Raw genomic sequence first — 23,689 nt, forward strand, 5'->3', positions numbered from 1 at the left:
GTTTCTTTTGTATTAATGACATGCCCCTAAATGTAATGCAAATTGTTTTGTATTAGCCTTAACTGAGTGGCTTGGCAGTTCTCACACTACGACGACGCGATCCTGTATCAGGACTGACTGAGCCTGCAAAATGGCATCACTGATACTGTCTGCACCAGGTCATTGAACATAGGAAATGACTTGCATCACTTTTTATGTTATGTCTAGTTTTGTATATGTTCATAAAATGAAATGTATAGCTTTCTGCTATAAACAAAAAAAGTGGAGGTGCAAAAACACAAGTTAGCCCCCCCATTTTAATTAGCTCCATGGCTCGGGTGGCCAAGTGGATGCTACTGCGAAATGCTGTTTGGCTCAGCCAAAAATTATCTATTATATTGCTCAGTTGTAACTCACAAAGACTAACTTTGCAGGTGTTTCTGATTTTAATAAACGATGCCATGCTGGCGGGTGGTAACGTTCAATTAAAACCCAGCCCTGAAAAGAAACGCAGACTGAAAAGTATTAGCACGTGATATCATAGGTGAGAAACGCTGCACTGGCATGGAAAATATCTGAAGTTACCACTTTGGATTTTCCAATTCAACCCCAAATATATCATACTTTGACTAAAATGATTACTTATTGTTTTGTAAGCTATAGGCATAGTCTTTCACCGAGAGAGGGAAATGTGTATTTGAGTACTTTCAAATATGTCCCAAATCAACTACTAACATGGGAGTGTATTTCCAAATGCATTCCAATATTCAACTACTTGTCTTTTTAAATTAAATATGTTTCAATACCTCGAAATGTATGTTCAAGCAATTAAGATATTTAAACCCAGGTCTGCTTCTGTGTTTTAAAGGATTTGATTTGACTTGGCTCATGAAGGTTGACCAATACAAACAATTTGCAAAGAGCTTTATTACCACCTCTATCCTTCCCCCTGTCTGTGTCCACTCTTACTCCCACTCTCCATCTTTCTCCTCCCCTCTTCCTCCCAGCAGTTCCGCGACATGGCTTACAGAGTCTTGGCAAAGTGGCCGCAGCCCGGCGCATGCCCCCACCCGCTCACCTGCCGAGCCTGAAGTCCGAGAACAAAGGAAACGACCCCAACGTGATTATCGTGCCCAAAGACGGAACAGGATGGGCAAACAAGCAGGAACAACCCGATCAAAAGAGGTGGGTGAGAGCCCGGGATGGACCCTGGGAATGGTCTGAATAACCGATTTAATGCAGTTACATCCAACTGTTTCTTGGAGATTGAACATCTGTAGACACAGCACTTTTGCCATTTCAATCAGCAACTGATGTACACTGAACAAAAATATAAACATAACAATTTCTAACATTTTACTCGGTTACAATTTATATAAGCAAACCAGTCAATTGAAATAAATTCAATAGGCCCTAATCTATAGATTTTACATGGCTGGGAATACAGATGGTCACCGATACCTTTTTATAAAAAAGGTAGTGGCGTGGCTCAGGAAACCAGTCAGTATCTGGTTTGATGACAATTTGCCTCATGTAGTGCAGCACATCTCCTTCGCATAGAGTTGATCAGGCTGTTGACTGTGGCCTGTGGAATGTTGTCTGACTCTTCAATGGCTATACGAAGTTGCTGGATATTAGCGGGAAGTGGAAAACGTTGTTGTACACCATCGATCCCGAGCATCCAAAACATGCTCATTGGGTGACAGGCTATGGAAGAACTACGACTTTTTCAGCTTCCAGGAATTGGCTGTTGAAGATGAGCATTTGCCCACTGAAGTCAGTTACGACGCCAAACTGCAATCAGGTCAAGACCCTAGTGAGGATGACGAGTACTCAGATGAGCTTCTCTGAGACTGTTTCTGACAGAAAATCTTTTTCAGATGATCCCGCAGGTGAAGAAGCCGGATGTGGAGGTATTGGGTTGGCATGGTTACACGTGGTGTGCGGTTGTGACACCGGTTGATGTACTGCCAAATTCTCTAAAATAACGTTGGCGGCGGTTTATGGTATAGAAATGAATATCAATTATCTGGTCAAATCTCTGGTGGACATTGCTACAGTCAGCATGCCACAATTGCTTGCTCCCTCAACTTGAGACATGTGACAAATGCATATTTTTTGAGTGGCCTTTTATTGTTCCCAGCACACAGTGCACCTATGTAATGATCATGCTGTTTAATCAGCTTCTTGATATGCCACACCAGTCAGGTGGATGGATTATCTTGCCAAAGGAGAAATGCTCACTAAAGTTGTGCACAAACTTTCAGCACAATGTTTTTGTGCGTATGGATAATTTCTGGGATGTCAGATCATGAAACATGGGACCAACACTTCATGTTGCGTTTTTATATTTTTGTTCAGTATAGATTGAAGAAACCAAAACAATATGAAAGTGATACATCTCTTTCAAGGTGGGAAATTACATTTTTGGTACACCAGCCACTGTTGCAGGTATAATAAATAAATAAAAATCTAACAGCCACTCAAATGTTCTCCCATTATTACACCAAAAATCACGATCGTGTGAGTACGCTTTGTTTCTAAAAAAACAAATGTATTACTAGTAAGAAGTAATGGGGTGTATATTGCTCAATTTCATTTTTTGTGACTAGTCTTTTTAACCAATGTTAAAATAAATTTAGATACAATAGTAAAAATGTAAAGTTCTGCCACTGAACATCAAGAATTAACAAATTGGCTGCCCTGTCACAAAATGCTGAGTGATGAGGCTCATTTATTATCATTATTATTAGTTCAGGAGGGCTCAAATGCTGAATTTTTTTGTAAGTACAAAAGTTGATATTTAGGAGCACAGTGAAATTGATTTTTTTAATGATAAGAAATTAATACAAGTTTTTTTGGACTGTTCGATGCATAATTTATCCCCAAATATTTGGGTCATTAGATGAGACAATGTTCAGCTTCCCCTTTAAGGGGTGGGCCATTACCGTGGTAACGGCACTCCTCAGTAATGTCTGCAGTAAATGTCTGCTGGTAGCTCAAACTAATATTGAAAAACGACCTAGCATGTGAAAAAAAGCGATGTAACTAGCCAAGATACACGAGGACAAAGTCTCACTGTAGTAGTGTTTCAGGTCTTGTGCTTTGTAATTTAAACTGTTCCCATATGCTGTGACTACCTGCGAACGGGGCTGGTGAAAGACATTCTTACCCAGCAATGCCAAAAACCTACCCAAATTTGGCGGGTGTTCCATTTCCCACAGTGGTCTATTTTACCAACCAATTTCTCGTTTTGTAGGCTAAGAATGAGCCTAAAAAAATGTGGCGTCATAACGCGGTCAATTAAGATCTAGCTTTAAGTGAAGTTACTTACCATACGTCGGTTTTCAACATAGTTAACAGCCAAGAAGAAGCACAAAGCCAAAGCCCAACCGTTTGGGGGCGGAGCTAGCATGTTGGAGTGAACAGCTGTGTGTGAGAGGCTCCTGCAACTTTTTTGCGAAATAATCTAATTTAACCTACTTTATGGCACTTTTTACAACAAATGTTTCTTTTCAATACAAGATTGTAATTTTTATATGAAAATGCTGAGTAATAAGCGACCAAAGGACAATAAATCCACAGTGGAGGCCTACTCCCCACTAAACAACGAGACGGACATGGCGGAAGGCACATGCAACAATGTGACACTTACAGAACTTGCCCGGGCTTTGGGGGAGCTACGTGTTGCTATAGCTGAGGATCTTAAGGCCACTATTGCTGAACTGGACACCAAAATCGAGAGCATCATTCGAATGGTCGCTTTGCATGGCCAGAGTATTGTGGACCTTGAGAAAGCTTCTGAATTCAACGCTGGTAGGATCGACGAGTTCGAGAAGCTATGCACGTCATTGCAGGATAGTGTGCAGAGGCTTTCTGGGAAAGTGGTTGACCTGGAGGGCCGATCCAGACGTAATAACCTTCGCGTTGTTGGTCTGGCAGAGGGGGTGGAGGCGGGCTCTCGCCCCACCGACTTCTTCGCCAAGCTATTGAAGGATGCAATGCAATCGGATGTTTTGGCTTCGGATCCCCAGCTGAACCGTGCACATCACTCCCTTGTCCCAGTGCCTGGACCGGGCCAACGTCCTCGCCCAGTAATAATCTGTTGTCACAGTTTCAAGACCAAGGATCTTATCCTGCGTGAAGCTCGAATGAGGGGCAACCTGTCGCATAAAGGGCACCCGTTCCGTGTCTATGAGGATTATGCGCCCGATGTGGCAAAGCATCTCGCCGACTACAGAGATGTCATGACCAAACTCTACAAACTCCATCTTCACCCAGCCTTCCTCTTCCATGCAAGACTAAGAATTACCCTGCCTTCCAGTGAGAAGATTTGGCTCTCCTCAGTTTTGGACGCAGGGAAGTTTATCCGGGAATATACGCCAATCCCCTGTACAGGTTAGAGTGCCTTGTCATTGTGTGTTAGGGTCTGCTCATGGACTCGAATCCATACTATAGCATAATGGGTGAAACTGTATTAAACGGGCTCAACAAGGGCTACCGAACATGTAAGACGCTGAGCCAACCAATGGATGGAGGTCAGAGCTCTCATTTAACGTTAAATTAACTTTCATCCCGGCTGTGCTCAGAGCGATGCATATTTTTACTTCCAGGTTTGATCACTGACACCTTCGGATGGATATACTTATATTCCCCCATTTTTGTTTTGTTTCGTTATTTATTTTACAATCATTACATTATTCTTATTACCATACCATTTATTTATTGCTTGCAGGGGACTGGGGGTGATGGTTGGGAAGGGGCAGACGCAGACACCTGGTTAGCAAGTTGAAGTTTTGTGCCGTTCTGCCTTTGTCTAGCCGTGGGCCGCTCTCCCGATTAGATTCCCACTAGCCCTCTGTAGTGCTTGTGTCTGTGTAGGTGTGCATACATATAATTACTATTTGTACTTTATTACTATTTTCTCTTAGCATTTTAGTATTATGTATGTGTATATTTTAAATCAGTGTAGAATGTTATTCTGTGGTATGAATGTTTGTATGTGTATATGTGCATATGGATGTATATACATATCTTTTAAAAATATATATGCATTTTTTGTGCGGGTATGTATGTGTGTGTATGTATGTGTATATACACATTTTTTTCTTTAATCTTTAAAAAGGAAAAATGTGTGTGTGTGTGTGTGTGTATATATATATATATATATATATATATATATACTGCTCAAAAAAATAAAGGGAACACTTAAACAACACAATGTAACTCCAATTCAATCACACTTCTGTGAAATCAAACTGTCCACTTAGGAAGCAACACTGATTGACATGAAATGTCACATGCTGTTGTGCAAATGGAATAGACAACAGGTGGAAATTATAGGCAATTAGCAAGACACCTCCAATAAAGGAGTGGTTCTGCAGGTGGTAACCACAGACCACTTCTCAGTTCCTATGTTTCCTGGCTGATGTTTTGGTCACTTTTGAATGCTGTCGGTGCTTTCACTCTAGTGGTAGCATGAGACGGAGTCTACAACCCACACAAGTGGCTCAGGTAGTGCAGCTCATCCAGAATGGAACATCAATGCAAGCTGTTGCAAGAAGTTTTGCTGTGTCTGTCAGCGTAGTGTCCAGAGCATTGAGGCGCTACCAGGAGATGTGGAGGAGGCCGTAGGAGGGCAACAACCCAGCAGCAGGACCGCTACCTCCGCCTTTGTGCAAGGAGGAGCAGGAGGAGCACTGCCAGAGCCCTGCAAAATGACCTCCAGCAGGCCACAAATGTGCATGTGTCTGCTCAAACGGTCAGGAACAGACTCCATGAGTGTGGTATGAGGGCCCGACGTCCACAGGTGGGGGTTGTGCTTACAGCCCAACACCGGGCAGGACGTTTGGCATTTGCCAGAGAACACCAAGATTGGCAAATTCGCCACTGGCACCCTGTGCTTTTCACAGATGAAAGCCGGTTCACATGTGACAGACGTGACAGTCTGGTGACGCCGTGGAGAACGTTCTGCTGCCTGCAACATCCTCCAGCATGACCGGTTTGGCGGTGGGTCAGTCATGGTGTGGGGTGGCATTTCTTTGGGGAGCCGCACTGCCCTCCATGTGCTCGCCAGAGATAGCCTGACTGCCATTAGGTACCGAGATGAGATCCTCAGACCCCTTGTGAGACCATATGCTGGTGCGGTTGGCCCTGGGTTCCTCCTAATGCAAGACAATACTAGACCTCATGTTGCCGGAGTGTGTCAGCAGTTCCTGCAAGAGGAAGGCATTGATGCTATGGACTGGCCCGCCCGTTCCCCAGACCTGAATCCCAATTGAGCACATCTGGGACATCATGTCTCGCTCCATCCACCAATGTCACGTTGCACCACAGACTGTCCAGGAGTTGGCGGATGCTTTAGTCCAGGTCTGGGAGAAGATCCCTCAGGAGACCATCCCCCACCTCATCAGGAGCATGCCCAGGCGTTGTAGGGAGGTCATACAGGCACGTGGAAGCCACACACACTACTGAGCCTCATTTTGACTTGTTTTAAGGACATTACATCAAAGTTGGATCAGCCTGTAGTGTGGTTTTCCACTTTCATTTTGAGTGTGACTCCAAATCCAGACCTCCATGGGTTGATAAATTTGACTTGCATTGATAATTTTTGTGAGATTTTGTTGTCAGCACATTCAACTATGTAAAGAAAAAACTATTTAATAAGAATATTTCATTCATTCAGATCTAGGATGTGTTATTTTAGTGTTCCCTTTATTTTTTTGAGCAATGTTATGTTATGTTATGTTGTGTTGTGTTGTGTTGTGTTGTGTTGTGTTTTATGTGTTGTGTTGTGTTGTGTTGTGTTGTGTTATGTTATGTTATTAGTCAGCCACCAATTGTGCAAGTTCTCCCACTTAAAAAGATGAGAGGCCTGTAATTTTCATCATAGGTACACTTCAACTATGACAGACAGTTAGGAGAAAAATCCAGAAAATCACATTGTAGGATTTTTTATGAATTTATTTGCAAGTTATGGTGGAAAATAAGTATTTGGTCACCTACCAACAAGCAAGATTTCTGGCTCTCACAGACCTGTAACTTCTTCTTTAAGAGGCTCCTCTGTCCTCTACTCGTTACCTGTATTAATGGCACCTGTTTGAACTTGTTATCAGTATAAAAGACACCTGTCCACAACCTCAAACAGTCACACTCCAAACTCTACTATGGCCAAGGCCAAAGAGCTGTCAAAGGACACCAGAAACAAAATTGTAGACCTGCACCAGGCTGGAAAGACTGAATCTGCAATAGGTAAGCAGCTTGGTTTGAAGAAATCAACTGTGGGAGCAATTATTAGGAAATGGAAGACATACAAGACCACTGATAATCTCCCTTGATCTGGGGCTCCACGCAAAATCTCACTCCGTGGGGTCAAAATGATCACAAGAACGGTGAGCAAAAATCCCAGAACCACACGGGGGGACCCAGTGAATAACCTGCAGAGAGCTGGGACCAAAGTAACCAAGCCTACCATCAGTAACACATTATTGTGGGAAACACTGAAGGCTTATCTGAGAGGCTGTATCTCCTTTCAGGCTGCCAGGAGTAGGCAAAACAGAGGACAACTGGAAGATCTGGAGGGCTAAATTCACTTACTGGATAGGGAGAATGCTAGCCATCCATCTATGGAGAAACATAAACAAATTTGACCTCTTTAAAATTAGAATATAATCAGATTCTCTCAGCTAAAATGGCTAAATCTTTTCTCTATGCCAAGCAAAAATATTTTGAGTTTGGTGACAAACCATACAAATTACTTGCCAGACAACTTCAAAAAAATGTGAGTGACCGAATTATTCACAAAGGTAAATCTGCATCTGGGGAATTACTCTCCTCCCCAAAAACATCAATGACAGATTCCGTCAGTTTTATGAGAGACTATATTCATCTATAGCGGATCCTAACCCCTTAATTATGCAAACATTTTTGGAGGACTATAATCTTCCTGCCCTGAACCAGGAAGATTCCAACTTCCTGAATAAGGAAATATCTCTTGATGAAATTCGAAACAATTAAATCTCTAAAGAGTGGCAAGACCCCGGGCCCAGATGGATACCCTGGATTAATTCTATAAAACATTCAGCAACATGCTCTCTCCCTACCTGCAGAAAATGTTGTTTCAGGCCAATGAGGATTGAGTTCTCCCTTCTACTTTGGATGAAGCGTTCATTACAGTTATACATAAGAAGGGTAAAGATCCGGAAGAGGTAGGGTCATATAGACCAATATCTCCTTAATACAGACCAAAAGATTTTAGCAAAAACTCTGGCTAACAGGCTTAGCATTTTAATTGGCAAATTGGTCCATTGGGATCAGACCGGCTTGATCCCTAACAGAAACTCATTCTTCAATCTCAGGCGCCTCTTCAACATTATGTATTCTCAGAGGTTACCCAATGTGGACCTTGCCGTCATATCTCTTGACGCCGAAAAGGCCTTAGGGCCACTCAACTTGGTCAATCTATTCAAGGTCCTACAGAAATTTAATATTGGAGATGGGTTCATAAATTGGATCCAGCTTTTTATATAGGAACCCCTGTGCCAGAATACTCACTAACCAATCATTGTCACCCCGATTTAACCTTTACAGAGGGACAAGGCAGGGTTGTGCGCTGTCGCCTTTGCTCTTCGCCCTAATTATCGAACCGCTCGCTCAGACGATTAGATCTTATGCAGCAATACACAGCTATAATACTAAATATACTCTAAATAAGATTTCCCTTTACGCAGATGACATCCTCCTCTATGTAACAGAACCCCAGGCTAGTATCCCAGCTATTCTTGATGTGATCAATTTGTTTGGTACCTTCTCAGGATACAGAATCAATTGGAACTAGAATGAATTAATGCCCATACGGTTGCAAAACACCTCCTGGCTAGAACATCTCCCAGTTAAGTTATCTTCAGAAAATTGTAGTTACCAAACAATACTCCTTACTATTTAAAGAGAATTTCCCCTCTCTGATGCAAAAACTCAAGGCAAACATACTATTTTGGAGAACTCTCCCAATTTCTCTGCTCGGCAGAATTAATGCCATTTAAAATGGTCTTCCTCCCACAACTGCTCTACCTATATCAGAACATCCCAGTATTCATACCTAAATCCTTTCATAAACAACTGGACTCAATTATCAATCCTTTCATCTGGGATTATAAAACACGCTGGATAGGTAAACACCTCTGTAAATCCAAGATAGAAGGAGGACTGTCTCTCCCAAATGTTATATTTTATTACTGGGCCGCTAACCTCCGCACTGTTACATTTCTGCTGGATGACGCACTTCCGTCATCCAGCTGGCTTAGTATGGAGCTTGAGGAGTGTCACCCCTTCTCTATTGGCGCTGTGATTTTGTCGCCTGTCAATCTGGAGATGTCACTTTATTGTAACAATCCTATTATAAATAGCACAGTCAGAATCTGGAAGCAAATTAAAGTCCACTTTGAGCTTAGACCAATGTCATTCATGCTCCCTGTCGCCAGGAATCCCTCCTTTGCCCCTTCTAACCTTGATAACACCTTTGAGCGATGGGGAGAGTTGGGGATAAGTACCATAAGGGATTTATACATAGAAGTACCTTTATTTCCTTTGAGTTGCTGAGGGAAACTTATAATCTTCCCAGAAGTAATTTTTTCAGATACCTACAAATTAGAGACTACGTTAGAAAACACCTCCCAATATTTGGTAATGCTAAACCTTCCATGTTTGACAGATGCATAAAAATATGCCCCACCTCAGACACACTGATATTGCGTCTAAATGATGCTTTTCAATCTGTTAGCACACCTTCTACAGATGCCATTAAGGCAAAATGGGAGGAAGAACTAGGGACTGACATCTCGGTGGCAGACTGGGAAGAGAGCTTGGAGTATATCCACACATGCTCCATTACTTCCAGACATCCTCTCATACAATTCAAGGTATTACACAAATCACACTATTCCAAAACTAAACTGCATAGGATATTTCCTGATACATCCCCTACGTGTGATAAATGTCAGGCTGCGCAGGGTACACTACTCCACTGCTTTGCCCTATGCTCTAGCTTGCATGGTTATTGGTGTGGAATTTTTGGGATCCTCTCTGACGTTTTGGAGACTTCAATAGATCCAGACCCGCTTCTGATAATCCTGGGAGTATCTGAGTCCCTAAACGGATTAACCAACCCCCAAAAACAACTAATCTCTTACGGTCTCATTTCGGCAAAAATCTAATCTTGTTGTTTTGGAAAAGGAGGGAAGCGCCCTCTACTAAATTATGGCTCAGTGAATTGGCAAACACTGTACACTTAAAGAATGATATATTCTGAACAATAAATTATCAACATTTGATCAAATCTGGCAGCCTTTCCTCTCCTACATGGACGAGTCGGCACTGTGAATTTGTACTTATTAACGCACTCTCAATTGTAATATTTTAATCTACCTTTGGGCAGCATATGCTGGCCCTGCCACCCGAGCAGTTCTTTCTACATGTCGTGTTTTGTATTATTTGTTTTGCACCCAGAACTCTGGGTCTTGTTGTTCCTGTATGCTCTTTTATGTTAAGATAAGAATTGTATTATCTGTCTTGTATACCTATACACCATTCTTGTGTGTGTTAAATAAAAAAGATTTGAAACAAAATAAGTTACAACCGTTTTAATGTGAACTTCACGATTACAGGTTTTTAGATGTTTATTTTTTAGTTTATACATTTGCACAGAGAGACCTTATTTACATAAGTATTCAGACCATTTGCTGCGAGACTCAATTGAGCACAGGTGCATCCTGTTTCCATTGATCATCCTTGAAGTTTCTACAACCTGATTGGAGTCCACCCGTGGTAAATTTCAATTTATTGGACGTGATTTGGAAAGGCACACACCTGTAAGGTCCTACAGAGCAAAAACCAAGCAATGAGTTTGAAGGAATTGTCCATAGAGCACCAAGACAGGATTGTGTCGAAGCACATATATATGGGGAAAGGTACCAAAAAATGTCTGCAGCATTGAAGGTCCATAAGAATACAGTGGCCTCATCATTCTTAAATGGAAGAAGCTTGGAACCACCAAGACTCTTCCTAGAGCTGGCAGCCCAGCCAAACTGAGCAATCGGGGGAGAAGGTTCTTGGTCAGGGAGGTGACCCAAGAACCCGGTGGTCACTGTGGCAGAGCTCTGGAGTTCCTCTGTGGACATGGGTGTCCTTCTGGAAGGTTCTCCCATCTCTGCAGCACTCCACCAATTAGGTTTTTATGGTAAATTGGCCAGACAAAAGCAATTCCTCAGTAAAAGGCACATGACAGCCCCCTTGCCAAAAGACACCTAAAGGACTCTCAGACCATCAGAGACAAGATTATCTGGTCTGATGAAACCAAGATTGAACTATTTGGCCTGAATGCCAAGCGCCACGTCTGAAGGAAACCTGGCACCGTCCCTACAGTGAAGCATGGTGGTGGCAGCATCATGCTGTGGGGATGTTTTTTTAGCAGCAGGTACTATTCCGGATTGAGGAAAGAATTAATGGAGCGAAGTACAGAGATCCTTGATGAAAACCTGCTGCAAAGAGCTCGGGACCTCAGACTGGGGTGAAGGTTCACTTTCCAACAGGACAACGACCGTAAGCACACAGACAAGTCTCTGAATGTCCTTGAGTGGCCCAGCCAGATCCCGGACTTGAATCTTATCAAACATCTCTGGAAAGACCTGAAAATAGCTGTGCAAAGTTGCTCCCCACCCACCTGACAGAACTTGGGAAAAATGGGAGAAATGCCCCAAATACAGGTGTGCAAAGCTTGTAGCGGCATAGCCAAGAAGATTCAAGGCTGTAATTGCTGGCAAAGGTGTATCAACAAAGTACTGATTAAATGGTCTGAATACTTATGTAAATATGATACTTCAGATTTTTCTTTCCATCAATTTGCAAAAATTTCTAAACCATTTTTTTTGTCATTATGGGGTATTGTGTGTAGATTGAGGGGGGGGGACAATTTAGAGTATGGCTGTAATGTAACAAAGTGGAAAGCGAAGGGGTCTGACTCCTTACTGAATGTGCTGTATGTCTATCTTTCAACCACGCAGGTCTACAAAAATATATATTTTACATTTTCAAAAAGTACTGGCTGTGAACGTTCAGTAAAAAAAAAAACACTAATCTATTATAAAACACACAACGGCCTGTAACAGGTTCTTATCGTCCTGTAGGTCCTCAGCTCGAGCAGGCATGCTAACAACGGTGCAGGAAATGTATTTAAATTAGGCTTTTCTAATTAGACTTGCTTCTTGAGCATCAAATATTTAGATGAAAGGCATCGGGTAAATCAATATAATATTATTTTTTATATACAGTACCAGTCAACTTTGGACACACCTACTCATTCAATGGTTTTTATTGATTTTTACAATTGTTCTACATTGTACAATAATAAAGGCAACAACTATGAAATAACACATGTAAGCAAAAAAGTGTTAAATCTAAATATATTTGAGATTCTTCAGAGTAGCCACCCTTTGCCTTGATGATAGCTTTGCACACTCTTGGCATGATCTCAACCAGCTTCATGAGGTAGTCGACTGGAATGCATTTAAATTAACAGGTGTGCTTTGTTAAAAGTACATTTGTGGAATTTCTTTCTTCCGTAATGTGTTTGAGCCAATCCGTTGTGTTGTGACAAGGTAGGGGTGATATACAGAAGATGGCACTATGATAACTGGCTCTCATGAGGACCGCCACAGGAAAGGAAGACCCAGAATGACCTCTACTGCAGAGGATTAAGTTAATTAGAGTTACCAGCCTCAGAAATAGCAGCCCAAATAAATACTTCACAAAGTGTAAGTAACAGACACATCTCAACATCAACTGTTCAGAGGAGACTGCGTGAATCAGGCCTTCGTGGTGGAATTGCTGCAAAGAAACCACTGCTAAAGGACACCAATAATAAGAAGAGACTTGCTTGGGCCAAGAAACACGAGCAATGGACATTAGACCGGTGGAAATCTGTCCTTTTGGTCTGTTGAGTCCAAATGAGTTTTTTAAAATATTTTTTAAATTATTTTTTTTCAACCGCCGTGTGAGTAGGTGAACGGATGATCTCCGCATGTGTGGTTCTCACCATGAAGCATGGATGTGTGGGTGCTTTGTTGGTGACAGTCTGATTTATTTAGAATTCAAGGCACTCTTAACCAGCATAGCTACCACAGGATTCTGCAGCGATACGCCATCCCATCTGGTTTGGGCTTAGTCCCACTATCATTTGTTTTTCAACAGGACAATGACCCAACACACCTCCAGGCTGTGTAAGGGTTATTTGACCAAGGAGAGTGATGGAGTGCTACATCAGATGACCTGGCCTCCACAATCACCTGACGTCAACCCAATTGAGATGGTTTGGGATGAGTTGGATTGCAGTGTGGAGGAAAAGCAGCCAACAAGTGTTCAGCATATGTGGGAACTCCTTCAAGACTGTTGGAAAACCATTCCAGGTGAAGCTTGTTGAGAGAATGCCAAGAGTGCAAAGCTGTCAAGGCAAAGGGTGGCTACTATGAATAATATAAAATAGACAAAATATAACTTTTTTGCTTACTAAATAATTCCATATGTTATTTCATGGTTTTGATGTCTTCACTATTATTCTACATTGTGTAAAATAAAGATCCTTGAATGAGTAGGTGTCCAAATGTTTGACTGGTACTGTATATCTTAAATTACCTTTTTTAATTTTCATATATTTGATGCTGTAGTCTTGAAGCCCATTCAAATGACCTGGGCCATGACCCCGGAAGTATGACATGGGAGGATATCACTTGCACATCGTATTGAGCGAACACTGGTCAATCAGTGTTATTGATTCAATTAAGTTCCAGGGAGAAGAGGAAGTCGGCAAACTGTGTCCTAAATCCTTTGGCCGCCATCACAATAATGTGAAGTGGCTGATCTTGTGTCATCGCCTTCATCCTCAGTAACCAGGTTTACATCCAACCTTTTTTATGCGAGGATACAAAATGTCACGACAGGCCTAATGGAAACATCAAATGTAACTTTCCCACATGTCGACAAAAGAAATTTACAGTAGACAAGTTGGGATCTTTTTGTCTGTAAAATGTATTATGCGATAAATGGAGGTGAAAATGCCTTCATGCACAAATGAATATAATAACCATATCGAAGTGAACTTGGAGTCATTTGATATGTTGTGGTCCTACCGCTACGACTCGGATGAGCTTGATGCTCCTTTCCAATAAGTATTGAGGGTCTAATGCCGTGTGCACAGGTTAATGCTGTACTGTACATTTGTAGTCTTCACAATCCATGCTCTGTATCACAACAAAAATAATCGCTCTACAAATGAGAAACTACTTATGTGGTTTACTACTGGTACCACATGGAAAAAAATACAACGCATGCGACACATTTCATGCAGTGCCACGCAACGCAAGCTAGTCTGGACAGATAAGTCACGGCGGTGCGGATTGCCTCCCAATGAAATAAATGCTCTTCTGGTCGGAACGCATACAGTTTGACGCATCCACATTCTGGTGACATGATCGATGCTTGGCTGCCGTTTAAAAAAATAATCTTGCTTTTTTTGTCCTTAATTTTGGTGGCTGCACTATCTGCGAGCTGTTAGCTAGAGCTCAGTGGGCACATTCACTATAAAACACTTTTTTTGTGACAAAACCATCAGTACAGTTTTAAATCGTTTTCTATTGCATTTGAACTTGATTTTAATTCAGTACACAAAACATTTGCTGTTAGATGACATAGTACATTGGAATTTATCTCATACACAAGTCAATTTGATGGAAATACAGTTTGAAGTCGGAAGTTTCCATACACGTTAGCCAAATACATTTAAACTCAGATTTGAACAATTCCTGACATGTAATCTGAGTAAAGATTCCTTGTCTTAGGTCTGTTAGGATCAGCACGTTATTTTAAGAATGTAAAATGTCAGAATAATAGTTGCGAAAATGATTTATTTCAGCTTTTATTTCTTTCATCACATTCCCAGTGGGTCAGAAGTTTACATACACTCAATTAGTATTTGGTAGCATTGCCTTTAAATGGTTTAACTTGGGTTAAATGTTTTGGGTAGCCTTCCACAAGCTTCCCACAATAAGTTGGGTGAATTTTGCCCTGTTCCTCCTGACAGAGCTGGTGTAACTGAGTCAGGTTTGTAAGGCCTCCTTGCTCGCAGACGCTTTTTCAGTTCTGCCCACATATTTTCTATAGGTTTGAGGTCAGGGCTTTGTGATGGCCCTTCCAATACCTTGACTTTGTTGTCCTTAAGCCATTTTGCCACAACTTTGGAAGTATGCTTGCGGTCATTTGAGATTTCTGAAAAAACATTTAAAGTATTGTAATAAAGCTTGCAATAATCCATTTGAAATTTACATTTTACTCAATACAGGGTCTATTCTCGTGACACCCAAAGCCCTTGTGCCCATTATTTCAGACGTATTTAAATGTTTCGGGATTATTTTAATGTTCTGTCAATTTACCGGAGCTCGATGTTCCTTCCTCCTCCTGATGTCTTCCACAGGAATAATGGGCCAAAAAAAGACCCATTTGCGACCAAGCTTTAACTTCCTGACTGATGTCTTGAGATGTTGCTTCAATATATCCACATCATTTTCCTTCTTCAGGAAGCCATCTATTTTGTGAAGTGCACCTCCTGCAGCAAAGCACCCCCACAACATGATGCTGCCACTCCCGTGCTTCGCGGTTGGGATGGTATTCTTCGGCTTGCAAGCGTCTCCCTTTTTCCTCCAAACATAACGATGGTCATTATGGCCAAACAGTTCTATTTTTCGGACCAGAGGACATTTCTCCAAATAGTATGATCTTTGTCCCCATGTGCAGTTGCAAACCGTAGTCTGGCTTTTTTTATTGCAGTTTTGGAGCAGTGGCTTCTTCCTTGCTGAGCGGCCTTTCAGGTTATGTCGATATAGGACTCATTTTACTGTGGATATACATACACTGCTCAAAAAAATAAAGGGAACACTAAAATAACACATCCTAGATCTGAATGAATGAAATATTCTTATTAAATACATTTTTCTTTACATAGTTGAATGTGCTGAAAATCACACAAAAATGATCAATGGAAATGAAATTTATCAACCCATGGAGGTCTAGATTTGGAGTCACACTCAAAATTAAAGTGGAAAACCACACTACAGGCTGGTCCAACTTTGATGTAATGTCCTTAAAACAAGTCAAAATGAGGCTCGGTAGTGTGTGTGTGGACCCACGTGCCTGTATGACCTCCTTACAACGCCTGGGCATGCTCCTGATGAGGTGGCGGATGGTCTCCTGAGGGATCTCCTCCCAGACCTGGACTAAAGCATCCGCCAACTCCTGGACAGTCTGTGGTGCAACGTGGCGTTGGTGGATGGAGCGAGACATGATGACCCAGATGTGCTCAATTGGATTCAGGTCTGGGGAACGGGCGGGCCAGTCCATAGCATCAATGCCTTCCTCTTGCAGGAACTGCTGACACACTCCAGCCACATGAGGTCTAGCATTGTCTTGCATTAGGAGGAACCCAGGGCCAACCACACCAGAATGTGGTCTCACAAGGGGTCTGAGGATCTCATCTCGGTACCTAATGGCAGTCAGGCTACCTCTGGCGAGCACGTGGAGGGCTGTGCGGCCCCCCCAAAGAAATGCCACCACACACCATGACTGACCCACCGCCAAACCGGTCATGCTGGAGGATGTTGCAGGCAGCAGAACGTTCTCCACGGCGTCTCCAGACTCTGTCACGTGCTCAGTGTGAACCTGCTTTCATCTGTGAAGAGCACATGGCGCCAGTGGCGAATTTGTCAATCTTGGTGTTCTCTGGCAAATGCCAAACGTCCTGCACGGTGTTGGGCTGTAAGCACAACCCCCACATACCACCCTCATGGAGTCTGTTTCAGGAAGCATAGGAACTGAAGTGGTCTGTGGTCGCCACCTGCAGAACCACTCCTTTATTGGGGGTGTCTTGCTAATTGCCTATAATTTCCACCTGTTGACTATTCCATTTGCACAACAGCATGTGAAATGTATTGTCAATCAGTGTTGCTTCCTAAGTGGACAGTTTGATTTCACAGAAGTGTGATTGACTTGGAGTTACATTGTGTTGTTTAAGTGTTCCCTTTATTTTTTTGAGCAGTGTACTTTTGTACCTGTTTCCTCCAGCATCTTCACAATGTCTGTTGTTATTCTGGGATTGATTTTCACTATTCGCACCAAAGTACGTTCATCTCTAGGAGACAGAACGCGTCTCCTTCCTGAGCGGTATGACGGCTGTGTGGTCCCATGGTGTTTATACTTGCGTACTATTGTTTGTACAGATGAACGTGGTACCTTCAGGCGTTTTGGAAATTGCTCCCAAGCATGAACCAGACTTGTGGTGGTCTACAATTTTTTACATTTTTTAAATCTGAGGTCTTGGCTGATTTTCTTTTGATTTTCACATGATGTCAATTAGAGGCACTGAGTTTGAAGGTACGCCTTGAAATACATCCACAGGCACACCTGCAATGGACTCAAATGATGTCAATTATCCTATCAGAAGCTTCTGACATCATTTTCTGGAATTTTCCAAGCTGTTTAAAGGTATCTTAGTGTATGTAAACGTCTGACCCACTGGAATTGTGATACAGTGAAATAATCTGTCTGTAAACAATTGTTTGAAACATTTCTCCTGTCGTGCACAAAGTAGATGTCCTAACCGACTTCCCAAAACTATAGTTTGTTGACAAGAAATTTGTGGAATGGGTGAAAAACAATTTTTAATGACTCCAACCTAAGTGTATGTAAACTTATGTCTTCAACTGTACGTCTCTGGTGGGAATATGTGCATATTGTTTTTATGCAGATTATAGAACATTTGCATGAAACTGTCGCCAGTTGGATGGAAACCTAGCTACTGATCTGAAAAGTGTTGAATTTCGGTCACCTATTCAGTTTTTCCATGTCCGTGCAGATAAATTAGTGGAGATGAGGAAAAGAAACCATAATAGACTGAGATGCACTCTTGGATTCATGTATTCCCATGATCCAACATCTTTCAGGAAATCAATGGGTTTTGTATTCTGAGAACATGTAATCTCTTGCACAACCAATAGGTACTGTGGGGCAAAAAAGTATTTAGTCAGCCACCAATTGTGCAAGTTCTCCTACTTAAAAAGATGAGAGGCCATTTTCATCATAGGTACACTTCAACTATGACAGACAAAATTAGGAAAAAAAATCCAGAAAATCACTGTAGGATTTTTAATGAATTTATTTGCAAATTATGGTGGAAAATAAGTATTTGGTCACCTACCAACAAGCAAGATTTCTGGCTCTCACAGACCTGTAACTTCTTCTTTAAGAGGCTCCTCTGTCCTCTACTCGTTACCTGTATTAATGGCACCTGTTTGAACTTATCAGTATAAAAGACACCTGTCCACAACCTCAGTCAAACTCCATTATGGCCAAGAACAAAGGGCTGTCAAAGTACACCAGAAACAAAATTGTAGACCTGCACCAGGCTGGGAAGACTGAATCTGCAATAGGTAAGCAGCTTGGTTTGAAGACATCAACTGTGGGAGCAATTATTAGGAAATGGAAGACGTACAAGACCACTGATAATCTCCCTCGATCTGGGGCTCCACGCAAGATCTCACCCTGTGGGGTCAAAATGATCACAAGAACGGTGAGCAAAAATCCCAGAACCACACGGGGGGACCTAGTGAATGACCTGCAGAGACCAAAGTAACAAAGCCTACCATCAGTAACACTCTATGCCGCCAGGGACTCAAATCCTGCAGTGCCAGACGTGTCCCCCTGCTTAAGCCAGTACATGTCCAGTCTGAAGTTTGCTAGAGAGCATTTGGATGATCCAGAAGAAGATTGGGAGAATGTCATATGGTCAGATGAAACCAAAATATAACTTTTTGGTAAAAACTTAACTCGTCGTGTTTGGAGGACAAAGAATGCTGAGGTGCATCCAAAGAACACCATACCTACAGTGAAGCATGGGGGTGGAAACATCCTGCTTTGGGGCTGTTTTTTCTGCAACGTGACCAGGGTGACTGATCCGTGTAAAGGAAAGAATGAATGGGGCCACGTATCGTGAGATTTTGAGTGAAAACCTCCTTCCATCAGCAAGGGCATTGAAGATGAAACGTGGCTGGGTCTTTCAGCATGACAATGATCCCAAACACACTGCCCGGGCAACGAAGGAGTGGCTTCGTAAGAAGCATTTCAAGGTCCTGGAGTGGCCTAGCCAGTCTCCAGATCTCAACCCCATAGAAAATCTTTGGAGGGAGTTGAAAGTCCGTGTTGCCCAGCAACAGCCCCAAAACATCACTGCTCTAGCCCTTGCACAATTGGTAGCTGACTAAATACTTTTTTGCCCCACTGTAACATTCGCTGGATGATGCAAGAATAGGGGGATAGTGGCATTGGTGAGCAAAGAAATGGGGTTTTGTTCACCTGGTACACAATTTGTTGGAGTTTGTTTCTGTACACTTTCCTGCAGAGTGTGTCTGTGCACTTTTGTATGGATGCGTTCAAACACTTAGTCCCAAGTGTAGTTGCGTCTTTGTCTCGCAGACTTGAGGCGTTTGTTTGCTACCTCAAGGTTCGCTGACATGCAGGCCGTAGAGCTGTCTGTGTGGGAGTTGAGTGGTGGGAAGTGACCACTCTATTGTTTAGCGTGTGTGGGTGGTTGGAGGAGTGCGAGCCGGATGACTATTGCAATGTTGCATGAACACCAAACATATGGCAATTATAAAACCAACATTAGGGTGCTACTTTTTATTTAGTGTTATTTGCATACAGGTCCGTCACTTTCTCGCACTAGTCATTTGATTCCAGACAGCAGAAAAGTGAGTATTTTTGTAATGCTGCCTGGTATGCGAGAAGTATGTGTACTATTTATTTTTTAAATTCTCCAAGAGATTCTTGCTGGGTTATGTGTTCGAGCTCTGTAATGTGCCGAAGTGATACTGTGCACAGTATGTGTCTTGGCACAAGATGTGTATGCATCTAGTCTGCCTCTGTGTTTTGTCATGAACTGATGGAGTGATGGTTCCCTCTATCTCCTCCCTCAGTTCCATTGCATCAACACAACAGCTGCTGGAGTTGCAGCCGCAGCTGGCTTTACAGAAATCTGTCTCCAATCTCCAGAAGACCACACCGGTAGCCAGTCAGGAGGTGGGTTTGGCCTCTCTCTACTTTTTATCTTCTACAGCTTGTGGTTTCACATTGTATTGTTTTTATTGGAATTGTGTTTTTCAAGTTCATTAAAATTCCTTCCTTTCTACAGAGCACAAACACAAGTGGACCAAAGCAATGGGCCCATCTAAATGGAAAGGCCGTAGAACTAGATGGTGAGTTAGAATGGGAAACCCAACTGCTTAAAATCACTGTGTCTGTGGTCAACTGATGGATTTGCTATCAGACCTCTGACATATGCCAATTTACTGCATGTCTCCACCACACCTCATAATGATTCTCGGGCAGCCTCTGTTTTATTTTTTACTTCTCTGACTGACAGCTGTGCCACTTGTTTTTATGGCAATGGCAGGTTTAAGGGCCTCAAACCGACTGCAGCCCTTCTCTCACGAGGAATTTCCAACGCTGAAGGCTGCTGGGGAACAGGACAAGGCTGGCAAGGAAAGAAGCACCTTCGATCCGTCGTATGGGCCCGGACCAAGCCTCCGCCCCCAGAGTGAGTCCAGTGAACAATGGCTGTGGTGGCACAAAAATTGACTGAAGTTCAAAAGTGGCCCAAATGTCTCCCAGCAAAGTTGCTAATAATCTAACAAGTGCCATGGGAAAATATTGCACACATACTTTAAAACAACTGAATACGCTGCAATTTCACCACTTAACTCTTATACCACGGCCTTGTTTTCTCAAATGTGTTTTCCTCTTGTCTCTCCAGATGTGACAAGTTGGAGGGAGGGTGGTGGGAGGAACCTTGTGCCCTCATCCCTGCCGGCCGGCCTGCCTTCAGAGACCGAGGGCAAAGCCAGCGGCGTGGCTGAGACTGGGAGCTCCCCCCCTCCTCTTCCCCCCTCTGCCTCCTCTATTCTCTCTGCCCCCATGGTTAGTCCCACCACTGCCACCATTGTCAGCACCACTCCAGCCCCGGAGCCCAAGGAGATCTCTCTGCGCCCCGCCCAGCCACTCCGCAGGCCCGCCCCCCCTGCCATGAGCCATCACCACCCTACCACCACCACCACCTACCACGACATGCTGCCTGCCTTTGTATGTAGCACAGTACTACTCTCCATTTATTTTCTCTTTATGACACCATAATGCAAGATTCTGTTCTGACTGTATGCTTTTTGGCCATTGGTTTTCAGATGTGCCCCAAAGAGACTTGTGATGCTCCCGGCACTGCTGAACACACTGGCCCTGTCACTGTGGTCGCCCCAGTCCGCTTTGACAACAGGCCCACCTTCAGGCAGCCCTACCCCAATAACAACCAAGAGCCTGTCAAGTAAGTAGTCACCTGCATATGCCCACTGTCTGGAAGTGTGAGCAATGCTCAGTTAAAATTATCATGAATTATTTCAGAAGAATAATACAGATGCTGGGAATATTTTATTTTACTTAGCAAAAAAAATAAATGCAGACTTCTCACCTCCCCATGTTCCTATTCTCCATGTAGTTGCGAGGTGGGGAGAGGAGAAAACCGCTTCATCCGCGGGCCCCTGCGCAACCCCTCCTCCCGACCCATCCGTCGACCTGGCGACAGACCCCCTCGTCCGGCAATCATCAACGCAGATGACCTGAAGGATCTGGATGAGCTAGACAACGACTGTGAAGACGGCTGGGCAGGTAGGGGGGTTCCTGTTATTATCGTCATCATACAAAGACTGAAACAACATACATCAATGGCAGCATTTCTGTACATGTGCCCCAACGGAACTAGTTTGACCTTAATTAAAATGTTGCTCCCTTGCTGTTCCAGGTATCCATGAAGAAGTCGATTACGGCGAGAAACTCAAGTTCAGTGATGATGAGGAGGAGCATGTCGCTGGTGAAAAAAACAGGATGTGGTGAGATTACCCCCACCCCCTTTGTGTTTGTGACTAAATTGAATATTGTCGGTGCAAGTTCTGTCATTTTAAGCGCAGTGACCTTGTATCAGTGACTGATGGTGAGCTTGTCTGGGTCCATCTCTGATCCAGGGCTGAATGGGAGAACCAACGTCGTGAGCGCCAATTGTCCCTGAGCTCAGGAGAGGGGCCATACCCCCAGGAGGGCCCTGAGGAGGAGGCTTACCTTGCCTACCAGGAGCAGATGGCCCACAGGAACACCAATGGCAAGTTCCCCTCTGGAGAAGCACAGGTAAGATCATACCGGGGTCCACTATGTCTCAGACTGCTTCCTTGCCTGGTCCCCCTAGCCTCTTCAATACCACGAATCTCTGACTTTTTGAGTTGAAAGCAATATGGCAGGAACCCGTTCAGTCATTTCACCTATCACTGCTCATAAAATAGAGGAGACCAGGGAAAGGGAGGCAATATAAAGTTGAGACAATGAACGAGAGATTCACTTTGTTACGTTACAGCCTTATTTTAAAATTGATGATGAAAAACATTAATTTAATCAATCTACACACAATACCCCATAATTACATTTTTTGTAAATGTATTTAAAGTAAAAAACATATACCGTATTGACCCTTTGCTATGAGACTCGAAATAGAGATCCGTTGCATACTATTTCCATTGATCATCCTTGAGATGTTTCTACAACTTGGAGTCCACCTCTGGTCAATTCAATTGATTGGACATTATTTTGAAAGGCACACACCTGTTTATATAAGGTCCCACAGTTGACAGTGCACATCAGAGCAAAAACCAAGTCATGAGGTCGAAGGAATTGTCCGTAGAGCTCCGAGACAGGATTGTGTCGAGGCACAGATCTGGGGAATTGTACCAAAACATTTCTGCCGCATTGAAGGTCCCCAAGAACACAGTGGCCTCCATCATTCTCAAATTGAAGAAGTTTGGAACCACCAAGACTCTTTGTAGAGCAGGCCTCTCGGCCAAACTGCGCAATCGTGGGAGAGTGGCCTTAGTCAGGGAGGTGACCAAGAACCCGTTGGTCACTCTGGTAGAGCTCTGGAGTTCCTCTGTGGAGATAGGAGAACCTTCGAGAAGGACAACCCTCCCTTCAGCACTCCACCAATCAGGCCTTTAGGGTAGTGGCCAGAGGATAGCCACTCCTCAGTAAAAAGGCACAGGACAGCCCGCTTGGAGTTTGCCAAAAGGTACCTAAATACTCTGACCATGAGAAACAAGATTCTGGTCTGATGAAGCCAAGATTGAACTCGTTGGCCTGAATGCCAAGTGTCACGTCTGGAGGAAACCGGACACCATCCTTACTGCGAAGCATGTAGGGGATGTTTTCAGCTGCAGGGACTGGGAGACTGGTCATGATTGAGGGAAAGATGAATGGCCCAAAGTACAGAGATGAACACCTGCTCCAGAGTGCCCAAAGTTGCCTCAACAAAGTACTGATTAAAGGGTCTGAATACTTTTGTAAATGCGATTTATAATACATTTGCAAAAAATTATAACCCGTTTTTCTTTGCCAAAATGGGTTATTGTGTGCAGATGAACAATTTAATCAATTTTAGAAGGCTTTAACGTAGCAAATTGTGGAAAGTTGAGGTGTCTGAATATTTTCCAAATGCGCTGTATATACTGTACACCTGTAGCTCAGAGAAGACTGA

General features: G+C 43.1%; 1 protein-coding gene across 1 annotated transcript in view; it reads left to right on the top strand.

Moving 5' to 3' along the window:
- Positions 1–23,689, top strand: part of LOC112233482 (protein PRRC2B) — a 50,564-nt gene that overhangs the window by 13,234 nt on the left and 13,641 nt on the right. The window contains 9 exon segments of the mRNA XM_024401145.2: positions 987–1,164; positions 20,046–20,148; positions 20,261–20,324; positions 20,522–20,665; positions 20,882–21,207; positions 21,306–21,442; positions 21,614–21,783; positions 21,917–22,004; positions 22,137–22,296. Of these exon segments, the coding sequence (XP_024256913.2) occupies positions 987–1,164; positions 20,046–20,148; positions 20,261–20,324; positions 20,522–20,665; positions 20,882–21,207; positions 21,306–21,442; positions 21,614–21,783; positions 21,917–22,004; positions 22,137–22,296 (1,370 nt within the window).

This window comes from Oncorhynchus tshawytscha, linkage group LG33, assembly GCF_018296145.1.
Source record: "Oncorhynchus tshawytscha isolate Ot180627B linkage group LG33, Otsh_v2.0, whole genome shotgun sequence".
Classification (NCBI taxonomy): Eukaryota; Metazoa; Chordata; class Actinopteri; order Salmoniformes; family Salmonidae; genus Oncorhynchus; species Oncorhynchus tshawytscha.